The sequence below is a fragment of the Hordeum vulgare genome, chromosome 5H (assembly GCF_904849725.1).
Source record: "Hordeum vulgare subsp. vulgare chromosome 5H, MorexV3_pseudomolecules_assembly, whole genome shotgun sequence".
Lineage (NCBI taxonomy): Eukaryota > Viridiplantae > Streptophyta > Magnoliopsida > Poales > Poaceae > Hordeum > Hordeum vulgare.
The window spans coordinates 583,351,126-583,372,699 of NC_058522.1; the positions used below are offsets into that span (position 1 = coordinate 583,351,126).

Consider the following 21,574-nt stretch of genomic DNA (forward strand, 5'->3'; position numbering starts at 1 on the left):
CTTATAATTTTTATTTTTTACTATTCTACTAGCGTATCCCCTTCCATGCAAGAATTTATGTCTTGGATAAGATTGGTTTCGGTACTGAAAAAATTATGGAGGTAAAGATAGTTCACTTGAGGACCGAGCATGGTTATACTTTTGCCGTAAAGTTGTAGAATGCAGACACCTACTTCTTTTTTGAATACAAAAATTGGGTAGCACTATGCAAGGCTTATGCATTTGAGCCTAATATGCTTATCACCTTTGATATTCGTCCTGAAGATGAAATTGAAGGTAATATCGACATCTGGATCGATGTGCACACGCCTCCAGTTCTACCATCATGTGAGTTTCTCAACTATATTTATTAAGTAATTTATATTGTGTATTTAAAAATAGTTGACAACTTATTTCCATTGACAGCTTATTTTCATTCCTCAAAAAATGTATGGAAGATGGTAGACAAAACCTACTACTACAATGATGAAGCAGAATTAACTTATAAGACGAAAAATCTTCTTGTCGCATTTATTAATGATCTTGAGAATTACAATAGCTATCAGCAAACTCCTCCACATTATGGTCAATACGTGTCATTAGTGCACGTGGTGAACTACGGTAACATGCATGGAGATTGCATGGTAAGATTTTCTACTATTACGACATCCGCGCATCTTTTGCATAAATTCTTGTAAAACTAAACTACATTGCTAACTACAAAGTTATTACTATGTTTCTCAACAGAAGATCCCGCAGGATTGTGTTCATCGTTTGATGTTTCCAAGAGGTCGCATTGATGTTATGAGCATACGGCCAGCACGGCCAGGTCAGCCTATGTATATTTTGTGGGAGAATGGATCAGTATTTTTGGTGGCTATCTCTAAGAACTTGAACAACCAATTCATCATAATACATCATCCCCTTTTAATAATATTAGCTTTCCTATGGACTCAAAATGATTTCTCACAAAATATAAAATGAAAGTCTTCTTGCTTGAAGCTTTAGCCAATCCTATTCCTTCCTTGCATCAAAGGGGCATCTCCACACAATCCTATAGCCAAAGCATATTTGAACTTTTTTGAAATGTACTTGAATAAACTCATTAGTCCAATGATGCATATGCTGTGATTAATTACTAAAACCACCTTAGAAAGCAATTGTGCTTTCACATGGTACTCGCTCTCTAAAACATCTTATATTACTTCACAGAGGTACTAGTTTAGCGTAGTTTAGAGGGTGTGTACTTAATTAATTAACACGTACGGATGACTTGCACATGTCTTAGAGCAACTCCAACGCGTCGACCCATTTCATTCGCGTGCATCCATTTGGGTCTCGACGGACAAAAAATTCGTCCAACACGCCGACCCAAATAGATGCTCCGCTTTTCATCCGTGTGCCGACCCATTTCCGGCCCATTTTTGAGCCCGATTTGCGTTGGCCCGGACAAGAGACGGACGTGTGCGCCGCATGCCAACTACTTCCCCTCGCCGCCAGCCGATGGCAAAGCCACCAGTGCAGTTTTCCTCAAGTTTCCCAAAACCCTCCCGCTCATGCGCGCTCCCAGTCGCTCCCATCGATGACAACCTCGATGTCGCCGTCGGCCTCGCCTCCTTCGCCTTGTCCGGCATCACGACCTCCCCATCTCGCAAAGGCAAGCCTCCCCCCCCCCCCCCCCCCCCGCAAGACCACCACCGTGCCCAAGAAGAAGAAGGAGCTAACTCCCGAGGAGCGGGCCAGGGAGTCGGCAAAGAGAAAGGGCCAAAGTCACGCGGTGGACGCAAGGGACGAAGCAGCAATAGCTGCGGCCATAGCTGCCGTCGCACAGCGAGGGGATACAAATACCCCTGTCACGTCGGCAACGAGGGAGACACTATTGTAACTAGGGTTAAACCCTGACAAGCACAGGCTCGTCAACGCCACTATGGCCGCGGCCAACACAGGCTCGTCTGCGTTTCCTCGGACGGTGCTGCCAAAGTCGCACCGCGTGTCGACGACTCACCCGATTCCCTGCTTCCACGTCTACCTGCAAGCATCCCACCTCTCCGGGGAATGCTCGCCGGAGGTGAGAGCGTGGTGGCGCCTTCCACGCCCGAGCCCGCGCCCATCGACCTCAACGCCACATTGGTATCCGGTGACTCGACATCTGGTGGGCCGAGGAAATACGCGCGGGAGATGTGAGCCGAGATGCTCTCCGACGCCCGCAACGTGTTCGACGGAATGCTAACGGTCGTCGGCGACGAGAGGGCCAACCGCTTCATGCAGAGCATCTTCTTCGAGGGTGATGTGGCAGCCGCTGGTGGTGTCATCGCGGCTGCGGCTAGCTACGATCCCGAAGAGACCCAAAGCCAGGACGGTCGAGATCTGACGTTCACGCTGTGTGCTGGCATGACCATAGCCGCAATGGCTTTGGGTCGAACTCCCGTTCCTTTTTGTGTGTGGACATGTGTGTCGGCCGCTGGCAAGTGCGCCAGCATGAACTATGTGATACTGACATGGTGTCGGTATTGTATGTCGACCGCTGACATGGTGCTGGCATGAACTTTGGACGAAGACATAGTCGTTGTCTTGATCTACGGCCGATGGCCTTTTCAAATTTGTACGCAGGCATGAAATAAGTAGCGGACGTTGGGACCAACGTACCGCCGATTCAAATGTTAAATAGGACAGATGTCAAATGATCGGTCAATTCAAACAAACAAAAAACAGACAAAAACACCTTTCGTTTGAGTCGGCGCGTTGGAATTCATCCATGGATTAATTTACAGTCTAGTAGCACACGTACAAGACGTAGGCGTACGAGTACATGGCAGTGCACAATAGCTAACTGTCAAATCGCAAATAAATAAAAAAGGCCAGCACACTGTGTTGCACTCTTGCACCGCTGCACGTACACATGCATGCATACGGGTACGTACGTACACGTGACACATACTGTACATGCACGTACCCGCTAGCAATGTGCATGACGTGCATACGTGTACATACACACGTACGCTACATGTATTATGTAATGCAGATGTACGTATAGATTAGGATAGGGCTCATGTGAGTATCGTCTGTGCCGACCAGGCCACCACCTTAGCATGATCCGATCCAATCCATCATTTATGCCTGGGGCCGCCGATTGTCCCCGGACCCTCCTCTGCGGCCGTTGCTGCTGCTGCCGCCGCCGCCGGCGGCATGAGTTCCGCCGTTGGAGTTGGCGCCGGAGGCCTCGATGCGGCGGAGGTCGTCGACGAGGCGGTCGTAGTGGCGCCTGACGTCGTCGGCCGTCCTGCCGCCGCCCACGGCGGCGGCGACGCGGTCCCAGCGGCCGGGCGTGTCGCGGTCGTGCGTGTCCAGCGCGCGCTCGAACCTCTCGTTCTCGCTCTCGCTCCACGGCGCCGCCATGACCGATCAGATTAAGCTGAGCTACGTACCAGATGGATGGGTGTTCTTAATTTGTCTGTCCCTGCGTACGTGTGTGTCACTGCAAACAAGTGCTCCATATTTATACTAGCTCACCCGTAGGAAACCAGTTAATAACTAAACAAAATGCAAATGCTCTATGATGGATGTCACGGTGTGTTAATCTAGTTGCAAATTGCAGGAATTGAATCGGGAGGTGCCTAAGCTACCTACCTAGATTAGCATTATGGAGCAAAACTACTGGACGGCGTTTTATTCCCGTCCCATGTAGGAGTAGTATATATCTATCTTTACACAAAACCAAAAGGCTTCAGTTGACTAACAAAGGTTAAAGGCACAATAATTTCTAAGAAAGCCATTTTAATTTCTTTTTTTAAAAGGAGATGACCCACTGTCTCTACACCAGAACGATGCATACAGTGACATATTATTAATAATACAAAATTATTGTTGAGCAAAACTATTGGACGGCGTTATATTCCCATCCCATGTAGTATATATATATATATATATATATATGTTTATCACACAAAATCAAAAGGCTACAATTGACCAACAAAAGTTGAAGGCACAGTAAATTCTGAGAGAACCAATAGTTTTGCCAATAATTAATAGGGGATCTAATAAATAAGAATCTAGATCCTCTGTCTTTATGGAAATTATTAAGATAAGCTTAGCCAACCATGTCCAAATTTGGTGCCATGCATGGCCCATTGCTAGTAATACATAGATGAGGATACTCCATATATATAGGTTCAATTCCCATTCTCATCCATCCATCAATCAGGGGCAATAATATAATAATACCCACGATATTATATAAGTAGGTGCATTGTCAAATCTGCCTTTGTGCCCAAAATGCATCTAAAGGACAGGGGGCAAATAGACGTGAAACGACGACTTACTTTGCCCTACAAGCATCATAATAACTTTTTTGTAAGGAAGAATGTGCGTACGAGGACCATGTATGTGCACATAGATTCCTCCAAATATGCATCAGCTAAACAAGGCGATTATATCAAGTGAATGCGCTCACGCATGCAACCTGCACCTTGTAGAGAACATACTTCCTCTGTAATTAAATAATTATAATTTGGAAAAACTAATCTAGTTTTCCTTAACTACAAAAGTTGTTTCTTAACTTATTAAATTTATATGAATGGTTGGTATTTCATTAACTTTGGTACCTACTGAAATAATTCTCTTTCGTTCAAAATATTTCAGCATTTTTGGTGATAAACTTACAAATTAAGTTTTGAATTTTAAAAATAAATATTTGATTGTATTTCAATCAAATTCAAGTGCAAATTGCAACCCTTCGGCCGAAATGAAAACAGAAATCACCGACAATGGCTGAAATATTTCTGAAATTCAAAACCATGATAGAGATAGCTGGTTTATCTTATTCCTAGTTATCTTTAAACGAAATATTATGTCGACATTAACAGGCTTGAGAATCTTGTCGACCATATATTCATGTCCTACCTAAGCGCATCCATGAACATGGTTACATATATAGTTTATTAATGCAGGGTGACGAATGCACAATCCAGCGAACCTGATGCTTGCTAAATAAATACTCCCTCTAGCTTTTTATAAGACGTTTTTAGAGTAATTAAAATTGTCCAAAAACGTCTTATTTTAAATATAGAGGGAGTATGTATGATGCATCGTACTAGCATTGCTCCAGAGAAGGAAGATAATTCCCACCTCGCTGGCAAAAAAAAGAAAGATAACCCCTGAGATTTCAGCTATGTTGTAGAATCAGTCTTTATAATCTGCCTACATGTTAGTACTGATGAGATCGATTAGCTAGGCATCCTTCTTCATGTCCACAGGAACTCTGTGAAAACAGGGTAAATAGGTGTCCAAAAGAAAAGCAAAAACATCACACCAAACAAACAACAAGAGCCAGTCGAGGAATTCTCGTCACAAGACAGTTACTGAAACCTCATTTCATGTCATAGCATCGCCAGCGACGACTCGGTCACACGACAAGCAAAAAATGGATAATGGTAGCAGAAATCCAAACAATGGTGCACCCAGAAAGGGGCAGTCTGGTTGTTGAGATGTACTAGTAGACAGTATGATGGCACAGGGTGCTGCTCTATGAGCAGGAGCTGCCTGCTTTGCCTGATGGCAGGCGGAGGCGATCAGATCTCGTAGTTCCACGTGCTCTCCGCTACGAGCTTCGGTGCTTTGCTTTGATCGGACAGATCAAACGTTGTCGCAACCTGCACAGACAAAGCACGACAGAATCAGGGTTACAAGGCAGTACTTGTTACATCAGATGATCTAAAACATGAAACGACAAAACAGACATGGTCCAGCCAAATGATCAATCATGTGTTGTGATCGAGAGGGATACTCTGATTTAGGGTACACTGCACAAATCAGCACTCTGTTCAACAGTCAGCCGCTTCAGTATTTCCTGTGTTCAAGCTTTGGATCTTGGAACTGAATCGGGTTGGATAATGATGTTCTGAAGACTAGTTTTTACAAAAATCGTTGTAATGACAAGAACATGTCTACAAGGGACAATGGACACCCTCCTGGGAGAATTACTATTTGCGGACCTGCTAGATAAATCTGGCAAAAACACCACAGGAAGACAGTGCTCTGCATCCCTCCTATTTCACCGTATTTCAGACCTTACATACTTTTCTTATTTATTCAGGGAAGACCAACAAACTTTTGATAGCATTAGCAATTGAACTTCACAAAGCTAAACCTCATACACCAAGCTTACCATTCTCTTGCCACAGTACATACTCTATATGTTCTGTAAGAGATACGAACTTGGACATTTCGAAGCATTCATTAAGAGATTTTTTTTTCCTTTGCCTGTTCGACAGTATATAATTCATTGCTACTATATCATCTAACATGGGCACTATCAGTTGGACTACCCCTAGGGCAGCTCCAGACAGGAAAAAACAAAATCTTTAAGGTATGTCCGTGAGACGCACCATGAGAACCACCCAGGCAGTAGCACTTTTGTCACACATATATTACAGAACACAACAACAATTATCTCCAACACAAGACGATGTAGAAAACTAAGAGACAGGAAACCATTAACCAGGCCTTTGTGTTTGCTTGCTAGTGGATTAGACGACAATATGCTGCTACTGCTGCTGCTTCTGCTATAAGCCTAGATAACGTCCCATGCAATTTACTATATGTATCATGCATCTCATCCAATATTAGAAAGAAAACACCTTTTTTAGTGGATTTGTTATGAGAATTTTTTTGATTCCTTTTAAGACATGATCTTCTGGCTATCTCATCTATCATCGGAAATACGAGTTGTGTTACCATAACATATAGGCAAATAGTCGCACAAATGGTCCAGATAACCACCATTACTAAATAACTTTTCAGTTATCATTATGCATAAAGTTTCTTTGCCAATTGATAAGTATAATTGTAGGCGATGTTTGGGAAGCATCAGCTCTCTATACCCATATTTGTGATGTGCAAACTGAACTAAAACAACGACAAGAATTATGGAACAGAGGGAGTACATAGTGTCCCTCTCTCTTCTCAAGTCTAGATCGTAGTTAGATTTACCAGTGCTTAAGCCAACGGCACAAAATTTGATAAATATTGTTGCCAGGAAACTCATAAAGAAGAGTCAATGGTTGCTTAACTAGACAACCTAGTGTTTGTTTGCTAAACAAACCCAATTCCTTCATTCTATTGTCTGCTTAGTTTTAGAGAAAGGAAGGGTTACACCTTCAGTCCTGAGTTTAGGTAAACAAAAACAAAGGAGAAACACAATATTTAGATGATGATCTCCAGACAGCCTCTGAACCAGTCATTTGCAGACACTATAAAATACTAGGAAGTATCCCCAGTTATATACATACAGTGATGCAAAATATAGAAACACGGGAATTCACTATAAAAGGCTTTGTTTTGAATGTTGACTTGCTAGTGGGTCATAAGAGAGTGGTGCTGCTACAAATCTACATATATCTCAATTGGTACTAAAGGAAACCATTGTCCCCCATGATACATCCATATCCTACAGTTTTTGTTTTGCCATATCCACAAACTAGCATAGGAAATATTAACTGATACCAAACCCTGTATAATGTAAACCCTCGTGTGCGCCTGGCAATGGTGTTTCTACTCTGCTTTGGAAAGACAATTGGCTTGAGGAGCCCATGGCTATGAGATTTCCTTGCCTATTTACCTTTGCTCTGGATGAAGATGCTGGATTGAATGTGCTCATGCAGCATCCATTGATTGAACACCTATCCACTCATTTTGCCCCTCTCTAAAACTGCGTTTCTTGAGTTTCAGCAGCTAGCCTATTTGCTCAACGAGCAAGTTCTTAATGAGGATCGTCTTATGACTGATGACTCTGGGAGATATTATTCGTCTGTTATTACAGTTTTATGTTCAACAGGCTTCAGGTACCCAAGCCCTTTCCTCTCGTTCGGAAAAGCAAATGTGTACCGGAGCAAAAAGTTTTTCTATGTCTGATACTTGTTGACTGGTTAAACACCAGAGACATGATGGAAAGGAGGCACTGGCACGTGGACACCGGGGTTGAACACCTATCCACTCATTTTGCCCTCCCGCTCTCTGAAACTGTGTTTCTTGAGCTTCAGCAGCTAGCCTATTTGCTCAAGGAACAAGTCCTTAATGAGGTCCGTCCGATGACAGATGTTTGGACTTCTTTGCGTAACTCTGGGAGATATTCTTCTGTCAGTTACTACAGTTTTATGTTCCATGGGCTTCAGGTGCCCAAGGCCTTTTCTCTGGTTTGGAAAAGTAAATGTCCACCGCAGCAAAAAGGTTTTTATGGCCGATACTTGTCGATCGGTTAAACACCAGAGACATGATGGAAAGGAGCTACTGGCACATGGAGACTGGGGTTAACTGTGTTTTGTGCTCTTCGGCAACTACGGCTGATTTGTTTTTCAATCGTGCTTTTCCCAGGGCTTGTTGGAGATTTCTCAGTATCTCTTGGGCTGCCACTTGGGAGTTTTCAGAAATGATCAAACTTGCTATGTCTCAGTTTCAAAAGCCCCGGTTTGCTGAGATTAACGGGTCCGCTCTCTGGAATATTTTGAGACAGAGAAACACTCTAATATTGCGTGGAAATGATAGAGTTAAGTCTTCTTTAGCTCAGTGGAAAGCTCTTTTCAAGAAGAACCTACATCTCATTTCCTTCAGGGTGAAAGACAAGCTTGGTTGTGTGAAGCGGTTCTGTATTTTTAAGATTGTTTTGATCCTTCTCCCTTATGGTTTCTCTCCACGTAAATATCTGGGTCTCCTAACACACTAACAACCCTTGTACTCTTTTAACTCCTGATTTTATAATAAGAAAAATACCATATGGATTTCCCTTACGGTTTCACAGGTAAACAAAGATAAGCTACTAAAAAAGGATAAACTACATACACGAGATTCTTCCCAAATTTCTCTGTGAAATTAAATTACAGTGTATTGTAGAACCATATGTGTGGGCTAGACATGAAATTATTTAGGGCCTGCTTGGTTGGTCGTTTTGGGCCTCAATACAGTTGTAAAATATACCTCTGTAAGAAAAATACGAATGGGCCTTTCATAGCTGCTTGGTTGGTCGTTTTTGGGCCGTAAAATTTACACTGGTTTTCTAGTTTACATCTGTAATAGGCCCGTATCTGATACACACCACATCCCGTCGTTTTTCCCCCGCAGCCCGTCGTTTCTCCCCACCTCTCCTCTCGCTGGAAACCAGATCGGATCGAGGGCGCCACCGGATCGAGGGCTGCGCTACCGGGGGGCTCCACCGGATCGGATCGAGGCGGACGAAGCAACGACGGAGGCTCCTGACCTCGACGGAGGCTCGCTCCTGATCTCGACGAAGGCTCTCTCCTGACCTCGACGGACACTCCCTCCTCCAACCGCGATGGCGACTCCCTCCTCCTCCTCCACGGCCTCCTCTGCTCCATCGAAGGTATGTTCCTTCCTCTTCTGTCCTCCTCCTCTGCTCCTCCTTGCAGTTGCAGTAGTAAAAGCCAGCGACGGGGTGCTCCTCCTTGTAGTAGTAAAAGCTCATTTGTCTAGGATAGTTACAAATCCATGAATTGATGAATGGATGAGATAATAACAATAAATAGAAAATATATCCTTGGCATGTGTTGGTCTGTGCGAATTTTATGCGACGTATATGCTAGTTGAAGAACCAGAAATATGTTGTTTAGATTCAGGAAACGCTCGAGTTCAGTGAACCAGAAATATGTTGTTTAGATTCAGGAGCCCCGAGGTTGGATGCCCAAGCATCTGAAGAGAGCAATGACCAGAGAGGTACTGTCGGTGCAGAGCCCAGTGATGTCAAAAGTGAGGGCCATCCAAAATGCGAGACTGATGCTGTCCAAGATGAACATGACTTCAACCCAAGAGACATGGAGGATGGCACAAAGACAAGGAAGGAAAACAACGCTGGCGACCAGAGCTCTACGGTTGTGTCGCAAACGGAGCCGGCGGTTCAGCAGAAGGGACCTGATGGTGCAAAGTTGATGACTCGGGGTGGCATTCGCAACCCCTTTGAGTCGAGCTTCTCTGGAGCTAACATCACGCTGGACGCGGTAGCGCCCTCTGCTCACATCAGCAACATTTCTCTTCGTTCGGATAGCAGCACGACGAGTACTCGGTCCTTTGCATTCCCAGTGTAAGTGAAGACAACAACTCATATGTGCCAATTACACTTGGTTAGCTTGTACAGTACGTAGTAACTCATACTGTGTGTTGACGGGTCAAGCATCTTTTCTCTTGTTTGTTTGTTTGTTGATCCAGACACAGGTTAGAGACAGAGTGGACAGTCTGGTGAGGATGGCGAAGGCGGACCACAGGCGATTCAGGCGAGACCGAGGCTGGGGTTACAGTGTCCTTCGAACAGGAAGATATGATTATTTCATAGCAGTTTCTTGAATCATGATAAGCTCTTGTTACTTATGCAGATGTTGTTGCTGTTACTTATCCAGATGCTCTTTGCTAGCCTAGTCAGATATGTCTTGTTTCCAAGGATTACTCTTCTGCTCTGAAGCTGCTCCACTGCTTGAACTATTGCCGAGGATTAATCTTCCTGAAATACTTTGTCTAAATGCACAATGATTGAACAATTGCGAGTCCTAACTTTGGTTATGTAGCAGCGGACGAGACGAGACAAGTATGCCTCAATAAATTTGTAATTTAAACTGTTAATTTTGAGCACTATGAGTTATCGGAATTATGTTCAAATGGATGAATGGAAAAATATTATCTTTTGTTTATGTTGTGGTACTGTTATATAAATAAAATAATTAGCTCATTTTATACCTGTGCGATATGTATGGAAGTGCAGTTTGTGCTGTTTTCAAGTCTGTATGTGTGTATTTGAAAATTTATGTTGTTAAAAGTGCACTCTGTGTTGCTGAAAGTCTGTTGTTGTTGAAAGTTTGTGTTTTTGAAAGTCTGGGCTATGGCAGCCAGGTTACAGGGGTGGTTGAAAAACAACATTCCAAACGGAGGCTAGGAAGCGGAATGGAAATACAATCCTGCGCATGTACTTGGTTGTAGGCTGGTATAATACAAGTGTAAAATGTTACAAGGGTGGCAGAAAAACAACGTTCCAAACGCGGCCTTAAGGATTAACAAACCTTCCCTCACTACTCTAGCTCCCCAATCCACAGAATCATATGATCCATACACAAGATTATGGCATTCTGCACTATTTAATGATACAAGGGTGCCGGTGAAAAATGGTGGCATGGTGTGGATTGGTGATCCATACACAATTTTTTAACTCCACTCACCTTCCCTCACTACTCTAGCTGCCCATATCAACACTACCAATCCATAGAATCATATGTGATCTATACAAAAGATTATGGCATTCTGTAGTACTCTGATGCAAAGAATGGTGGATTGGTTTCGTTCTGGCATTACCACAGGCAAGCAAAAAATGATGGATCGCATGACCAAGATGGTGGTACCTTGAAGGAGCCGCCGATGCAGGAGCTCCTGGTCCACTCGAGCCCGAGCTGCTTGGTGTTGGCCTGGTAGGTGCCCCTGACGGAGTCCCCGCCTTCGAACTTCCTGGCAACGGCGAACTCCCATGCGTTCTTGGCGGTGTCGTAAACAGGCTCGATGGTGGTGAGGCGGCCGGCGCCATGCGCGTAGGTGTACTTGACCCGGCAGCCGCCCCCGCCGAGCGCGTGGGAGACGCTGACCTTGTTGGCGGGGTCGAAGGCGACGGAGAGGTCGAGCGCCGTGCGGCCGGGAGGCGGGCCCCTGGGCGCGGGGGCCGGCGCGGGCGCGGCGCCGGAGGCCGGGGCCGGGATGGCGGGCTTGGGCGCGGCGGGCGCGAGCGAGGTGGAGTGCGTGTAGGTGAGGCTGACCCGCTTGTCGAGCACCGTCGCCGAGTTCATGAACTGGAAGCGCACATCCTGCGGCCGCCGCAATCGCCGGAGCAAGAAGGGTTAGATGGGGATGTGGGAGGGGAAAGGGATGGACTTTGGGGGAGGGGAGGGGATTGCGTTGTACGTACCTGGTTGTGGGGCTTGAGGTCGAGGAGGAAGGCGCCGGGCTTCTCGAGGGTGAGGGTGAGGCCGTCGAGGGAGGGGCCGGCGGCGAAGGCGGCGTCGGTGGCGGAGGCGCGGAGGCGGAGGTCGCCGGCGGGGGCGAGCGCCACCGTGGCGGCCGCGGTGGCCTTGTCGCCCTCGTACCGGCCCTTCACCGTCGCCTTCATCCTGCCTTGGCTTCTCCGGTTCCTTCCTTCCTTCCTACCTCGGAGTGTCCGCCGCCGCAGCTGGTGGTGGAGTAGTAGACTGCTAGTGCTTGGACCCAACAACCCCGTCCCTTATCACCGGCCGGCCTCCTCTCCCATTTTTTCTTTTCAACGAACAAGAAAGAAAGGCTTTCTCTCGTGGACTCCGTCGCCCACCAACTTTTGGGCTCTTCCACCCTGCCTTTAGCCCATAACCTCAACTTTTGTGAAGACTCGATGTTATTATTTCCTCAATTTTCTCAAAAAACAAAAAATAATGTTATTATTTTCTCAATTTCCTCAAGGGCGGAAAACCATTGTTGTTTCTAGTTTACTAGTTGACCCGTTGCGCCAAATGGCGCAGAGACCCGTTAAAGGCATGTACGTGATGAAAATAATTTCCTTTAGCAAGAGCCATGTTCGATGGTGGTAGTAGAAACCATGTGTTAAATCGTGTTGTATTGAAAATATGTTTGTTATGCTGAGAAATCTGAGTTTGATGCATGGGACCTGCTGAATTCATATACACATTGAAAAAAATCCATGGTTTAGTTAGTTTAGTTGCGGGCAAGCACATATAACAACATATTTAAAGTCTCATTTAAAACAATGTGCGCGTTGAAAGTATTTGCATTTTTTAGTAACTTTATGTTTGGAGTTTTGTAACTATTCAATTTCTTTAGTAGAAGTAGACTGCATGTTGCACCAAGTGGCGCAAAGCCCCATTTAAAACAATGAGGGCTTTGAAAATATTCGTATTTATTAGTAAGTTTAGGTTTGAGCAAGCACATAGGGTATGAACTGTAACCCTATTTATTTGAAAAATTAAGAAAAACTTATGTTTCAAAATATTTACTTCAGCATGCATATTTTGTTGTGTTATCATTAGCTTTATTATCTGAAATTGTCTAAAAATGTTAAGATGAAAAACAAGCATAGATACAACTATATTACCCTAAACCCTAAACCCTTCCTCCCCCCCCCCCCCCCGCCGCCGCCGCTAGGGTTCCTCCCCCGCCGCTCGGTCCCCGCCTCCTCCCTCCGACGAGCGAGGGGCTCCTCCTCCCTCCGACCCGCGCCGGCCACCGCGCGCGGACCGACACCCGATAATGGGCGACGACAAGGCCGCCGCCTCCGCCGCGCTCTCCTCCTCCGGCCGCGAGGTTCGCTCCTCTCGCCCCCCCCCCCTCCCTTCTTCATCTCTCTCTTCTTCTTCTTCTCTTTTGATTTATTTTACTTCTCTCCGGAGATTTAGGATTGGTGGATGTCATCGGCTAAGCATTGAACCAAATTAGTATTTATAAGCAGCTCGCACAAGTTTCAATCACGTCATTTTTGTAGCAGATTTTCTATGCCTACTTCAGCACATCATTTAGCTTCCATAATTATTAAAGTTGTTATTTGGTGTTACTCTAGATAGTGTTTGGCCGTAAACTACATTGCCCATGGTCCTATAAACTTATGATCTTATTACAGCTACAAATCATAGACATGGACATATACTTGTGTACCAAAATTGTCATGTGTATATATGGCATCGTCTTAGGAACATGACAGGATTATTCTCAATATCATAAATTCAAAATACAATTAAAAATACTTCCCTTCGGAAGAAAAAAAATCTAACAGTGAGTATATGGCCTACATGTTACTATTCCCAATCAAAGTAAATTGTGCAAGTCATTGAGGATTGACATATAATCAGCATGAGAATATTGTCCACCAGACTGCAAAACAAAAGGAAATGTAAGGCCAGTTTGATTTCAATACATGTGCCAACTGAACACGTAATCATTGTTCAATTATGGCAATGATGCTATAAATTTCTGATCTTATTTTGTTAAGATAGTAGCACTATGAAGATAAGAGACGACTGCAAAACTGAGACTGTATACTTGAATCGGTCCACTTAGTCTAGGTCATTGACAGAGAAAACAAATAACATCGGACATATTAATTTGTAGTACCTCGGGCATTGAGTTGTTTTCTGAAAAGAGAAGCTCAGAAATAACATCGAGAGGTGCAGGCGGTGGTGGAGCTTCCCGGTAGGAGCGAATCGATGGATGGCCATAACTAGCCTGTTCAAACTCAACTTGTTATGTTCCGAAATGCAGTGGTTAGCAGAGAAACAACTTAGCTCCAAATAACTTTTCTATGTAAAAAATCAACTTGTTATATTTCTGCTGCTAATTAGAAGGTATTTTCCTCTAGTGTGAAGTCTTTCAAAGCCAGTCCTTCTAACAAAGGGTAAAAAACAGGGTAGCAAGGCAAGATACATGTAAATAGGTGGCAACGCTATAGTAAGAATCCTCCCTCTCCGATGTATACCTTAGAAGATGGATATGCTCATGCTAATTAACTGAATATGCCCATGGATATATTATTTAATCCAGGAAATAGATGCATTCTAAACACATGCATTAGTCTGCTAACAAAGCCTAAGACATAATAGTGCAAATATGGCACACCTTCATTCCTGCCAAAAGAATAGTCCAAAATTAACTTCCTTCTGTGCCAATTCGACATAGTTTGGGCTATAAAAATGTTGATGCTCCCACCAGTACTAATTTGGTCATGTTACAGTGGAACATAGCACACTGTTACCTGTATATGATTTGAAATGTTAAAAGCAATGCAGATATTTTTAAATCAGTGTAGCACTTACAAAACTGCATTAAAATGGAAGCCAAAAAGTTATTGTTGGCATAAACTCAAACACATGGTTGTCAAGATACACAGCAATTCACGCCTTATTGATTCACTTGTAATTTTTTTTTATTGAGCTTTTGAGATTCGTTGTACATTATGTATGCTTGTATCTTTGTAGTGAGCGAGAGAATAGTTGCGCAATAGTTATCTAACAAAGATGAAAGAAAATCCAAACCAATTATTATACAAAGATGAAAGTAGAATGCTAATGTTCTTTATTCTTGTTCATTCATGCTTTTCCTTTTTGATACTTCCCTTGCACCGAAAGAGTGCTCTTCATGTTTGGTAGCTTTGCTTGTTTTGCCGGAATGTTGGTTCATTTCCGTTCCGGCAAATTTCAGGCGCTCCATATGTCCACTTTTTAGTAAATGTCATGCCCAAATTTTCTCTGTTTTAGGAAATGTTGTCTGACAACGAATTCGTTATGTGTGAATACTGCCAAGACAAGCGCGGCCTTTGCGACACACCTTTCCTAGTTGATGATAGGCGCTTCAGCATCATGCTGGATGAGGACTTCGAAGTGGATGCAGTAAGTCACAACGACAAGTCTTTTTTCATAATTAAGCATGACTTCTTTTGTTTTAACTTATAATTTTTAATTTTTACTATTCTACTAGCGTATCCCCTGCCATGCAAGACATTATGTGTTGGATAAGATTGGTTTCAGTACTGAAATAAATATGGAGGTAAAGATAGTTCACTTGAGGACCGAGCATGGTTACACTTTTGCCTAAAATTGTACAATGCAGACACCTACTTCTTTTTTGAATGCAAAACTTGGGTAGCACTATGCAAGGCTTATGCATTTGAGCCTAATATGCTTATCACCTTTGATATTCGTCCGGAAGATGAAATTGAAGGTAATATCGACATCTGGGTCGATGTGCAGACGCCTCCAGTTCTACCATTATGTGAGTTTCTCAACCACATTTATTAAGTAATTTATATTGTTTATTTAAAAATAGTTGACAACTTATTTCCATTGACAACTTATTTTCATTCTTCGAAAAATGTACGGAAAATGGTAGACAGAACCTATTACTACAATGATGAAGCGGAATTAACTTGTAAGAAGAAACATCATCTTGTCCAATTTATCAATGATCTTGAGAATTACAATACCTATCAGCAAACTCCCCAACATTATGGTCAATATGTGCCACTAGTGCACGTGGTGAACTACAGTAATATGCATGGAGATTGCATGGTAAGATTTTCTACTATTATGACATCCATGCATCTTTTGCATAAATTCTTGTAAAACTAAACTACATGGTAGCTACAAAGCTAATACTATGTTTTTCAACAGAAAATCCAGGAAGATTGTGTGCCTCATCTGATGTTCCCAAGAGGTCGCGTTGATGTTATGATGATACGACCAGCACGGCCAGGTCAGCCTAGGTATCTGATTTACCCCTGTCCATACCGGATTTCTAAAACCGATGAAGTCATGACAATCAAAGATTGGAAAAATGTATGGTCTATCCTAGAGAGCTACTTGGAAGCAACATTGTGCGTAGGCCAAGAATTGGAGACAAGATGATCTCCATTCTCCATAATGAAGAGTCAGGGCCTATCTAGTTTTATGATATTCTACCTAAGCAGCGGAGTAGGTCCTAGGTACAATGTGTTATTATGTGCTACAATGTGATGATGTGCTACAATGTGTTAATGTGATGATGTGCTACAATGTATTAAATAGTATTGGTGGTAATGACTATGATGATTATTAGCTATTTCCGAGATGATGTGATGATGTGCTACAATGTGTAAGAATTGACGATGATGAGGAGGAGGAGTTGTGATTATGACTAGTGACCAACTTTTGTTATATAATGTCTCATTGACTATCATGATTACTTCTACATCACTATGTATCGCTATTTTCGAGATGATGTGATGATATTTTATGAAACTATTGTATAGAATATGTATCACTTACTTCTATATCACTTATATTTTGTGTTGTAATGTATTTTGTAACCTGTGCAAATATCAGAAAAGCAATTTTTTCCCTAATATTCATAGTAGTGGCGCACCATCTAAAAGTGCGCCATTAGTAACCCACAGCAGTGGCGCACTTCTGGGCCTAGTAATGGCGCACCAGGTGGTGCGCCACTATTATGTAGATTAACAGTGGCGCACCAGGCGTGCGCCATTAATATTTATTAGTAGTGACGTGATAATAGTGGCGCGTCTATAGTGCGTCATTAATAGACAAAATAGGTGCGCCACTAATAGCCTTTTTTCTAGTAGTGGTCACTCAGTTTTATATTCCTGTAGTAAAGTGTCAGAAAGAGTGGAGGTACCTAATAAACCACTCCTATCCCCAAACGAGAGCAATAGGGGGAGAAATCTGACTACACGAGATATAATCTCGCATATGCTTCCACGGAAATAGAGGAAATCAAATCCTCAACCAGTAAATGTAATTCAACATCAAGTTGAAAGACACTTCGCTGGATTCTCATCATCCAAAGGCCTACATAAATGTGCACAAATGTTTTGGTGTCGGGACATCGAAACACCTTGACTCCATTGTTGTAGGAAATCACAAGGAGTTAAAAGGAATAAATATATTTCCACAAATTTCATCGATTCCACTTGAATCATATAAAATAAATACTATATTTGTCGACATACATTTCTTCTAAAAATTGCTAAAACCTTTTGGGCCCTAAACCAAAATCCATGGTAGAGTGCCTCTTGCACTCATGTTGGTTCACATGAAAGGAAGCAAGTAATGATGAATAGCACCCGCTCAACAAAGAGTGGTATTTATCACAGTAATACCTACTACTCATAAGTATCTCCCATAAGGAATACTAAAAGCTTCTCATTTAAACAAAGTCAATGAGGTGATGAGAAAGCAAGGCTTGTAGAAAAAGGGTTCACGGAGAGACCCGACATCAAATTATGATGTAACATGCCCTCTTGGTATGAATGGAATTAAGTTTCGATAATAAATATCATTGGCAGTACAAATAATATTATTCATGCAGTTAATGGATGCAGTCACTACATACTCATATGGGTCACTCATTTCAGAAATTTATAACGAAGTCCCTGAAGGGCTTACAATTCCGAATCCAAAATAAATCACAACATATTTGTGTAAAATTTCAGAAGTCACTCTATGGCTTGAAATAGTCGGAAATCATATGGTACTACCGACTAAATGAGTTCCTTCTTCAAAGGATTACTCAAAGGATGATCATTTTTTATGTGTTAATAAAGGAATCCGAAAATTTGATTTCCTTACATCACCTCAGTGTATATCGATGATTTCATCATCAATGTCTCTATAAGACATAAACATACACAAAATCATCTCAAGGCGGAAAATTTGGATTCAACCAAATTTAGCTTAAGTTTACAACTTGAGCATTCTCTCAAGAATACATATCAGTCTACATATATCCAAAACATATACGAGAAGCGCAATTTGGATATATCATATCAATAAATGACATGTATGGTCAGACTGCCCTGACCGGGTACAAATATATTGTTACCTAGGGCTGATAATGAAGTGACATAAAGACCTGAAGTTCTGTATCTCACTAATGTCAAAGTACTCATATGATTGCAAACTATGGAAGGCCTGACACCATATTTGCTATGTTTGTTTAGAGTGCAACCCCCAATAAAAGGTACATGCTTGATATATGGAATATTATCTTATATCTTAAGCTCACAATAAATATTGGACAATTCCATTAGGAAATACAAGATATGACCATGATATGATATAATGATATTGGCTCTTTATTTGATCCCAATGACGCCATATCAATGATTGAATTTGCTGGAATAGCCTTCATATGGAAGTCATCTAAATGGACTTTAATGGTTATTCCAACTTATCATTCTGACATAAAACTTTTTATCTAAAAGCGTTACAAAATATGCATGGCTTGGTAGAATGATTAACCACACTCAAAATCACGTGGTTGAGATTTATCAGAATCACATAACTTGATTTATAAAGCTACTTCCACTTGTGTTACTCAATACCTACAGGTTATATGAAGAGCAATATCATAAATCACATTTCTCGGAAACTACTTATCCTCACGGATTATAGAAAAGTGAGGAAATAATTTGCAACCAAAATCATGTGAAAATCCAACAGATTATACACAATCTTATGTTCATGTCAATGAAACTGGTATGAGACATCCTCCATATTTGCAAAGTTTAGGGGGAGTAATCTCCCAAACTATAACCTATTAACAATCATCAGATTGCATATACTGTACTCTTTTTTCCTTGATGAGTTTTCCCTAATGGTTTCTCATAAAAGGTTTTTAACAAGACAATATAAACATACGTGTTTGTATATGCCATATCATTTTCTCCTTATATTTTTCCCACTCGGTTTTAAAGGAGTTTTCAATGGCATGTCAGATGCACTCTTTTCCCTTATGAGTTTTCTCCCGTAGTTTCTCATAATGGTTTTTAATGAGGCAATATCTTATCAAAGATCATCTGTCATACTTTCTATTTTCCCTAGTCATGGTTTTAAAGAAAGTACCCAAGACATATTAATTGTTCTCTAAACTCACCAATGAGTTTTCTCCTTCTTCAAAGGTTTTTCTCCTATGAGTTATCAAGAGACAATAATCATTATATGTTGCATCATTTTCTCCTTATTATTTTTTTCACTGGGTTTAAAGGAGTTTTAGCAACATATCTGCACAATTCTCCTCATATTTTTCCCACAGATTTTTGGAGGAGACTTTCAAGATTATTCAAAGAATTTGTCAAGATGATGCATATACCCAAGAAAAGGCGTTGTACAAGAGAATAGATTAGTGGCTTATTAATTAAGATAATTAGGATTAAGTTAATTCTTAGATAGGTTACTTAGTCCTCAAGCAATCATGCACTTCCTTGACTCTCAAGGCAACTATGTAATAACTTGGCTCTTAAGTAACTTTAAGTTTACTTGACTCCCAAGCAACATATGTACTTTTACCCGGGTATAAATACCCCATTAGTATCATCAATAAAGACTAATGATTCATCTTTCATTCATCTCTCCCGTTCTTTACTTTTTACTTCAAACACATCCAACCAGCAATATCTGACTCGGTCCCTTTGCATGATGTGGCTGATGTGCGCCACATGCATTCTAGCTCATTCTACCGGGTGGCATGCTGCTTCTGCACCCATGCAGACTCCTGCGGGTGCACGTTGGCTAAAAATTCCACCCTTTTATGAAAATTTAGCACGATTTGACCCATGTTTGAAAATATATTTGACTTTATTATAAAAGATTAGCATGATTGGATTCATGTTTGAAAATATGCTCACATCTAACTTTTTTCATGAACGAAGGCAGTAGATTGGGCTATTGCCATTCTCAATGGCGGTAGGCTCTTGTCCACTGTTGCGTGGCCGAAATGACATAGCAACGCCTACCGCCACAGCTTTTGACGGTAGGGAATCTAAGATATAAATGAGATATAAATTAATTGCGTCGTGCGATGATGCAGTACATAAGTGTTATATACGTCATTTGGTTAATGTTTGTAGTATTGTTTTGTTAAGTCTTGTGTTCAAATCTTGATTCAAGCAAATTGTTTTTTTTTGCAAAACAAAAAAACACATTTTGTCTACTTAATATTGGACTAACAAATACGCTCGTGCGTTGCAATGGAAGAGAATTGTTTCGATGAGAAGAAACATGAGAAATAATTAAGGTTTACACCACAAACAGTCTCCACGACGAGGACCTGCACTCTTATCCCGGGTCATGTTTGTCCTTTGAGATCTTGATAATGATGGGGTTGGTCGGTGTGACAGCGACACCCAACTCGTGCCTTTTTTGCTTCTAGGCTAGATCCACCTCCATATCGGTGTTGTAGTTGCTTGGTGGTTGCCTGGTGACCTTCGGGCATGGTTGTTTCGACCACTTTCTCATACGACAGTGTAATCGGATGGATTGCTAACTCTATGCATAAATCTCGTTTCATTAGCTTAATCAGCTTATAATTAGGCATGAATGTCTCTACTTTATCAGAGTTTATCATGGCCAGCCCACTACGGGCACCAAAACAACCTCTGTTTGTAAGGCACAAGTAATTCTTTTAAAGGCCTTGAACAATCGAACTCATGACTTCAAAGATCCGACCACGTGTTGCTAACCAGTCGAACAAACGCGTCCTGCTAATTCATGGACAACACAAATATTTAAGTACATATTGTAGTGTGAGATTTGAAACATTTTTTCTTGTTTAATAATTCTTTTGAACTTTTCAAAATAATAATTATTACTAAGACCTGCCAATATTTCTGGAAGCATGATTTTTTCAAATCTTGACCATTTCTAGAAAATGCAAATATTTTTTGAAAACTCCGTACATTTTTGGAGAAACACGAACACAATTCGAAATAATAAAAATTATCGTAATTAAAAATCATTTTATGAAAACATTAAAAATATGAACATTTTTTCGTATGTGAACAATTCTCAAAATCGCGAATGGGTTTTGAACATTAAAAAAAAAGAAAACATTAAGTGCGAAAAATATTTTGAATTTTTTAATATTCAGTAAAATAAAAAAATGATTTAGTAACTCCTGCATTTTTAAAATAATTGTTTTTCGAAAAATGGTAACATTTTCAAAATTTTAGTGTTTTTATTCTTAAATTTTGAATCATTTTTAAAATTTAAATTTACATAAAATTTAAAAGTATATATATAATTTTATGGAAAAA

The 21,574-nt window shown here is 41.5% G+C and overlaps 2 protein-coding genes across 2 annotated transcripts; both read right to left on the minus strand.

The window, feature by feature from the left end:
- Positions 1 to 2,755: 2,755 nt before the first annotated feature.
- On the minus strand, positions 2,756 to 3,389 carry LOC123399633 (protein RADIALIS-like 3). The gene has a single exon (XM_045094025.1). It carries the CDS (start codon positions 3,373 to 3,375, stop codon positions 3,091 to 3,093), a length of 285 nt encoding a protein of 94 aa, XP_044949960.1. The 5' UTR covers positions 3,376 to 3,389; the 3' UTR covers positions 2,756 to 3,090.
- A 1,927-nt stretch (positions 3,390 to 5,316) lies between these two features.
- On the minus strand, positions 5,317 to 12,251 carry LOC123395206 (outer envelope pore protein 24, chloroplastic-like). The gene is made up of 3 exons (XM_045090152.1): positions 11,921 to 12,251; positions 11,367 to 11,819; positions 5,317 to 5,627 (listed from the first exon to the last, which is right to left on the minus strand). The coding sequence occupies exons 1-3, from the start codon at positions 12,119 to 12,121 to the stop codon at positions 5,547 to 5,549; spliced, it is 735 nt and encodes a 244-aa protein (XP_044946087.1). The 5' UTR covers positions 12,122 to 12,251; the 3' UTR covers positions 5,317 to 5,546.
- Positions 12,252 to 21,574: the final 9,323 nt, after the last annotated feature.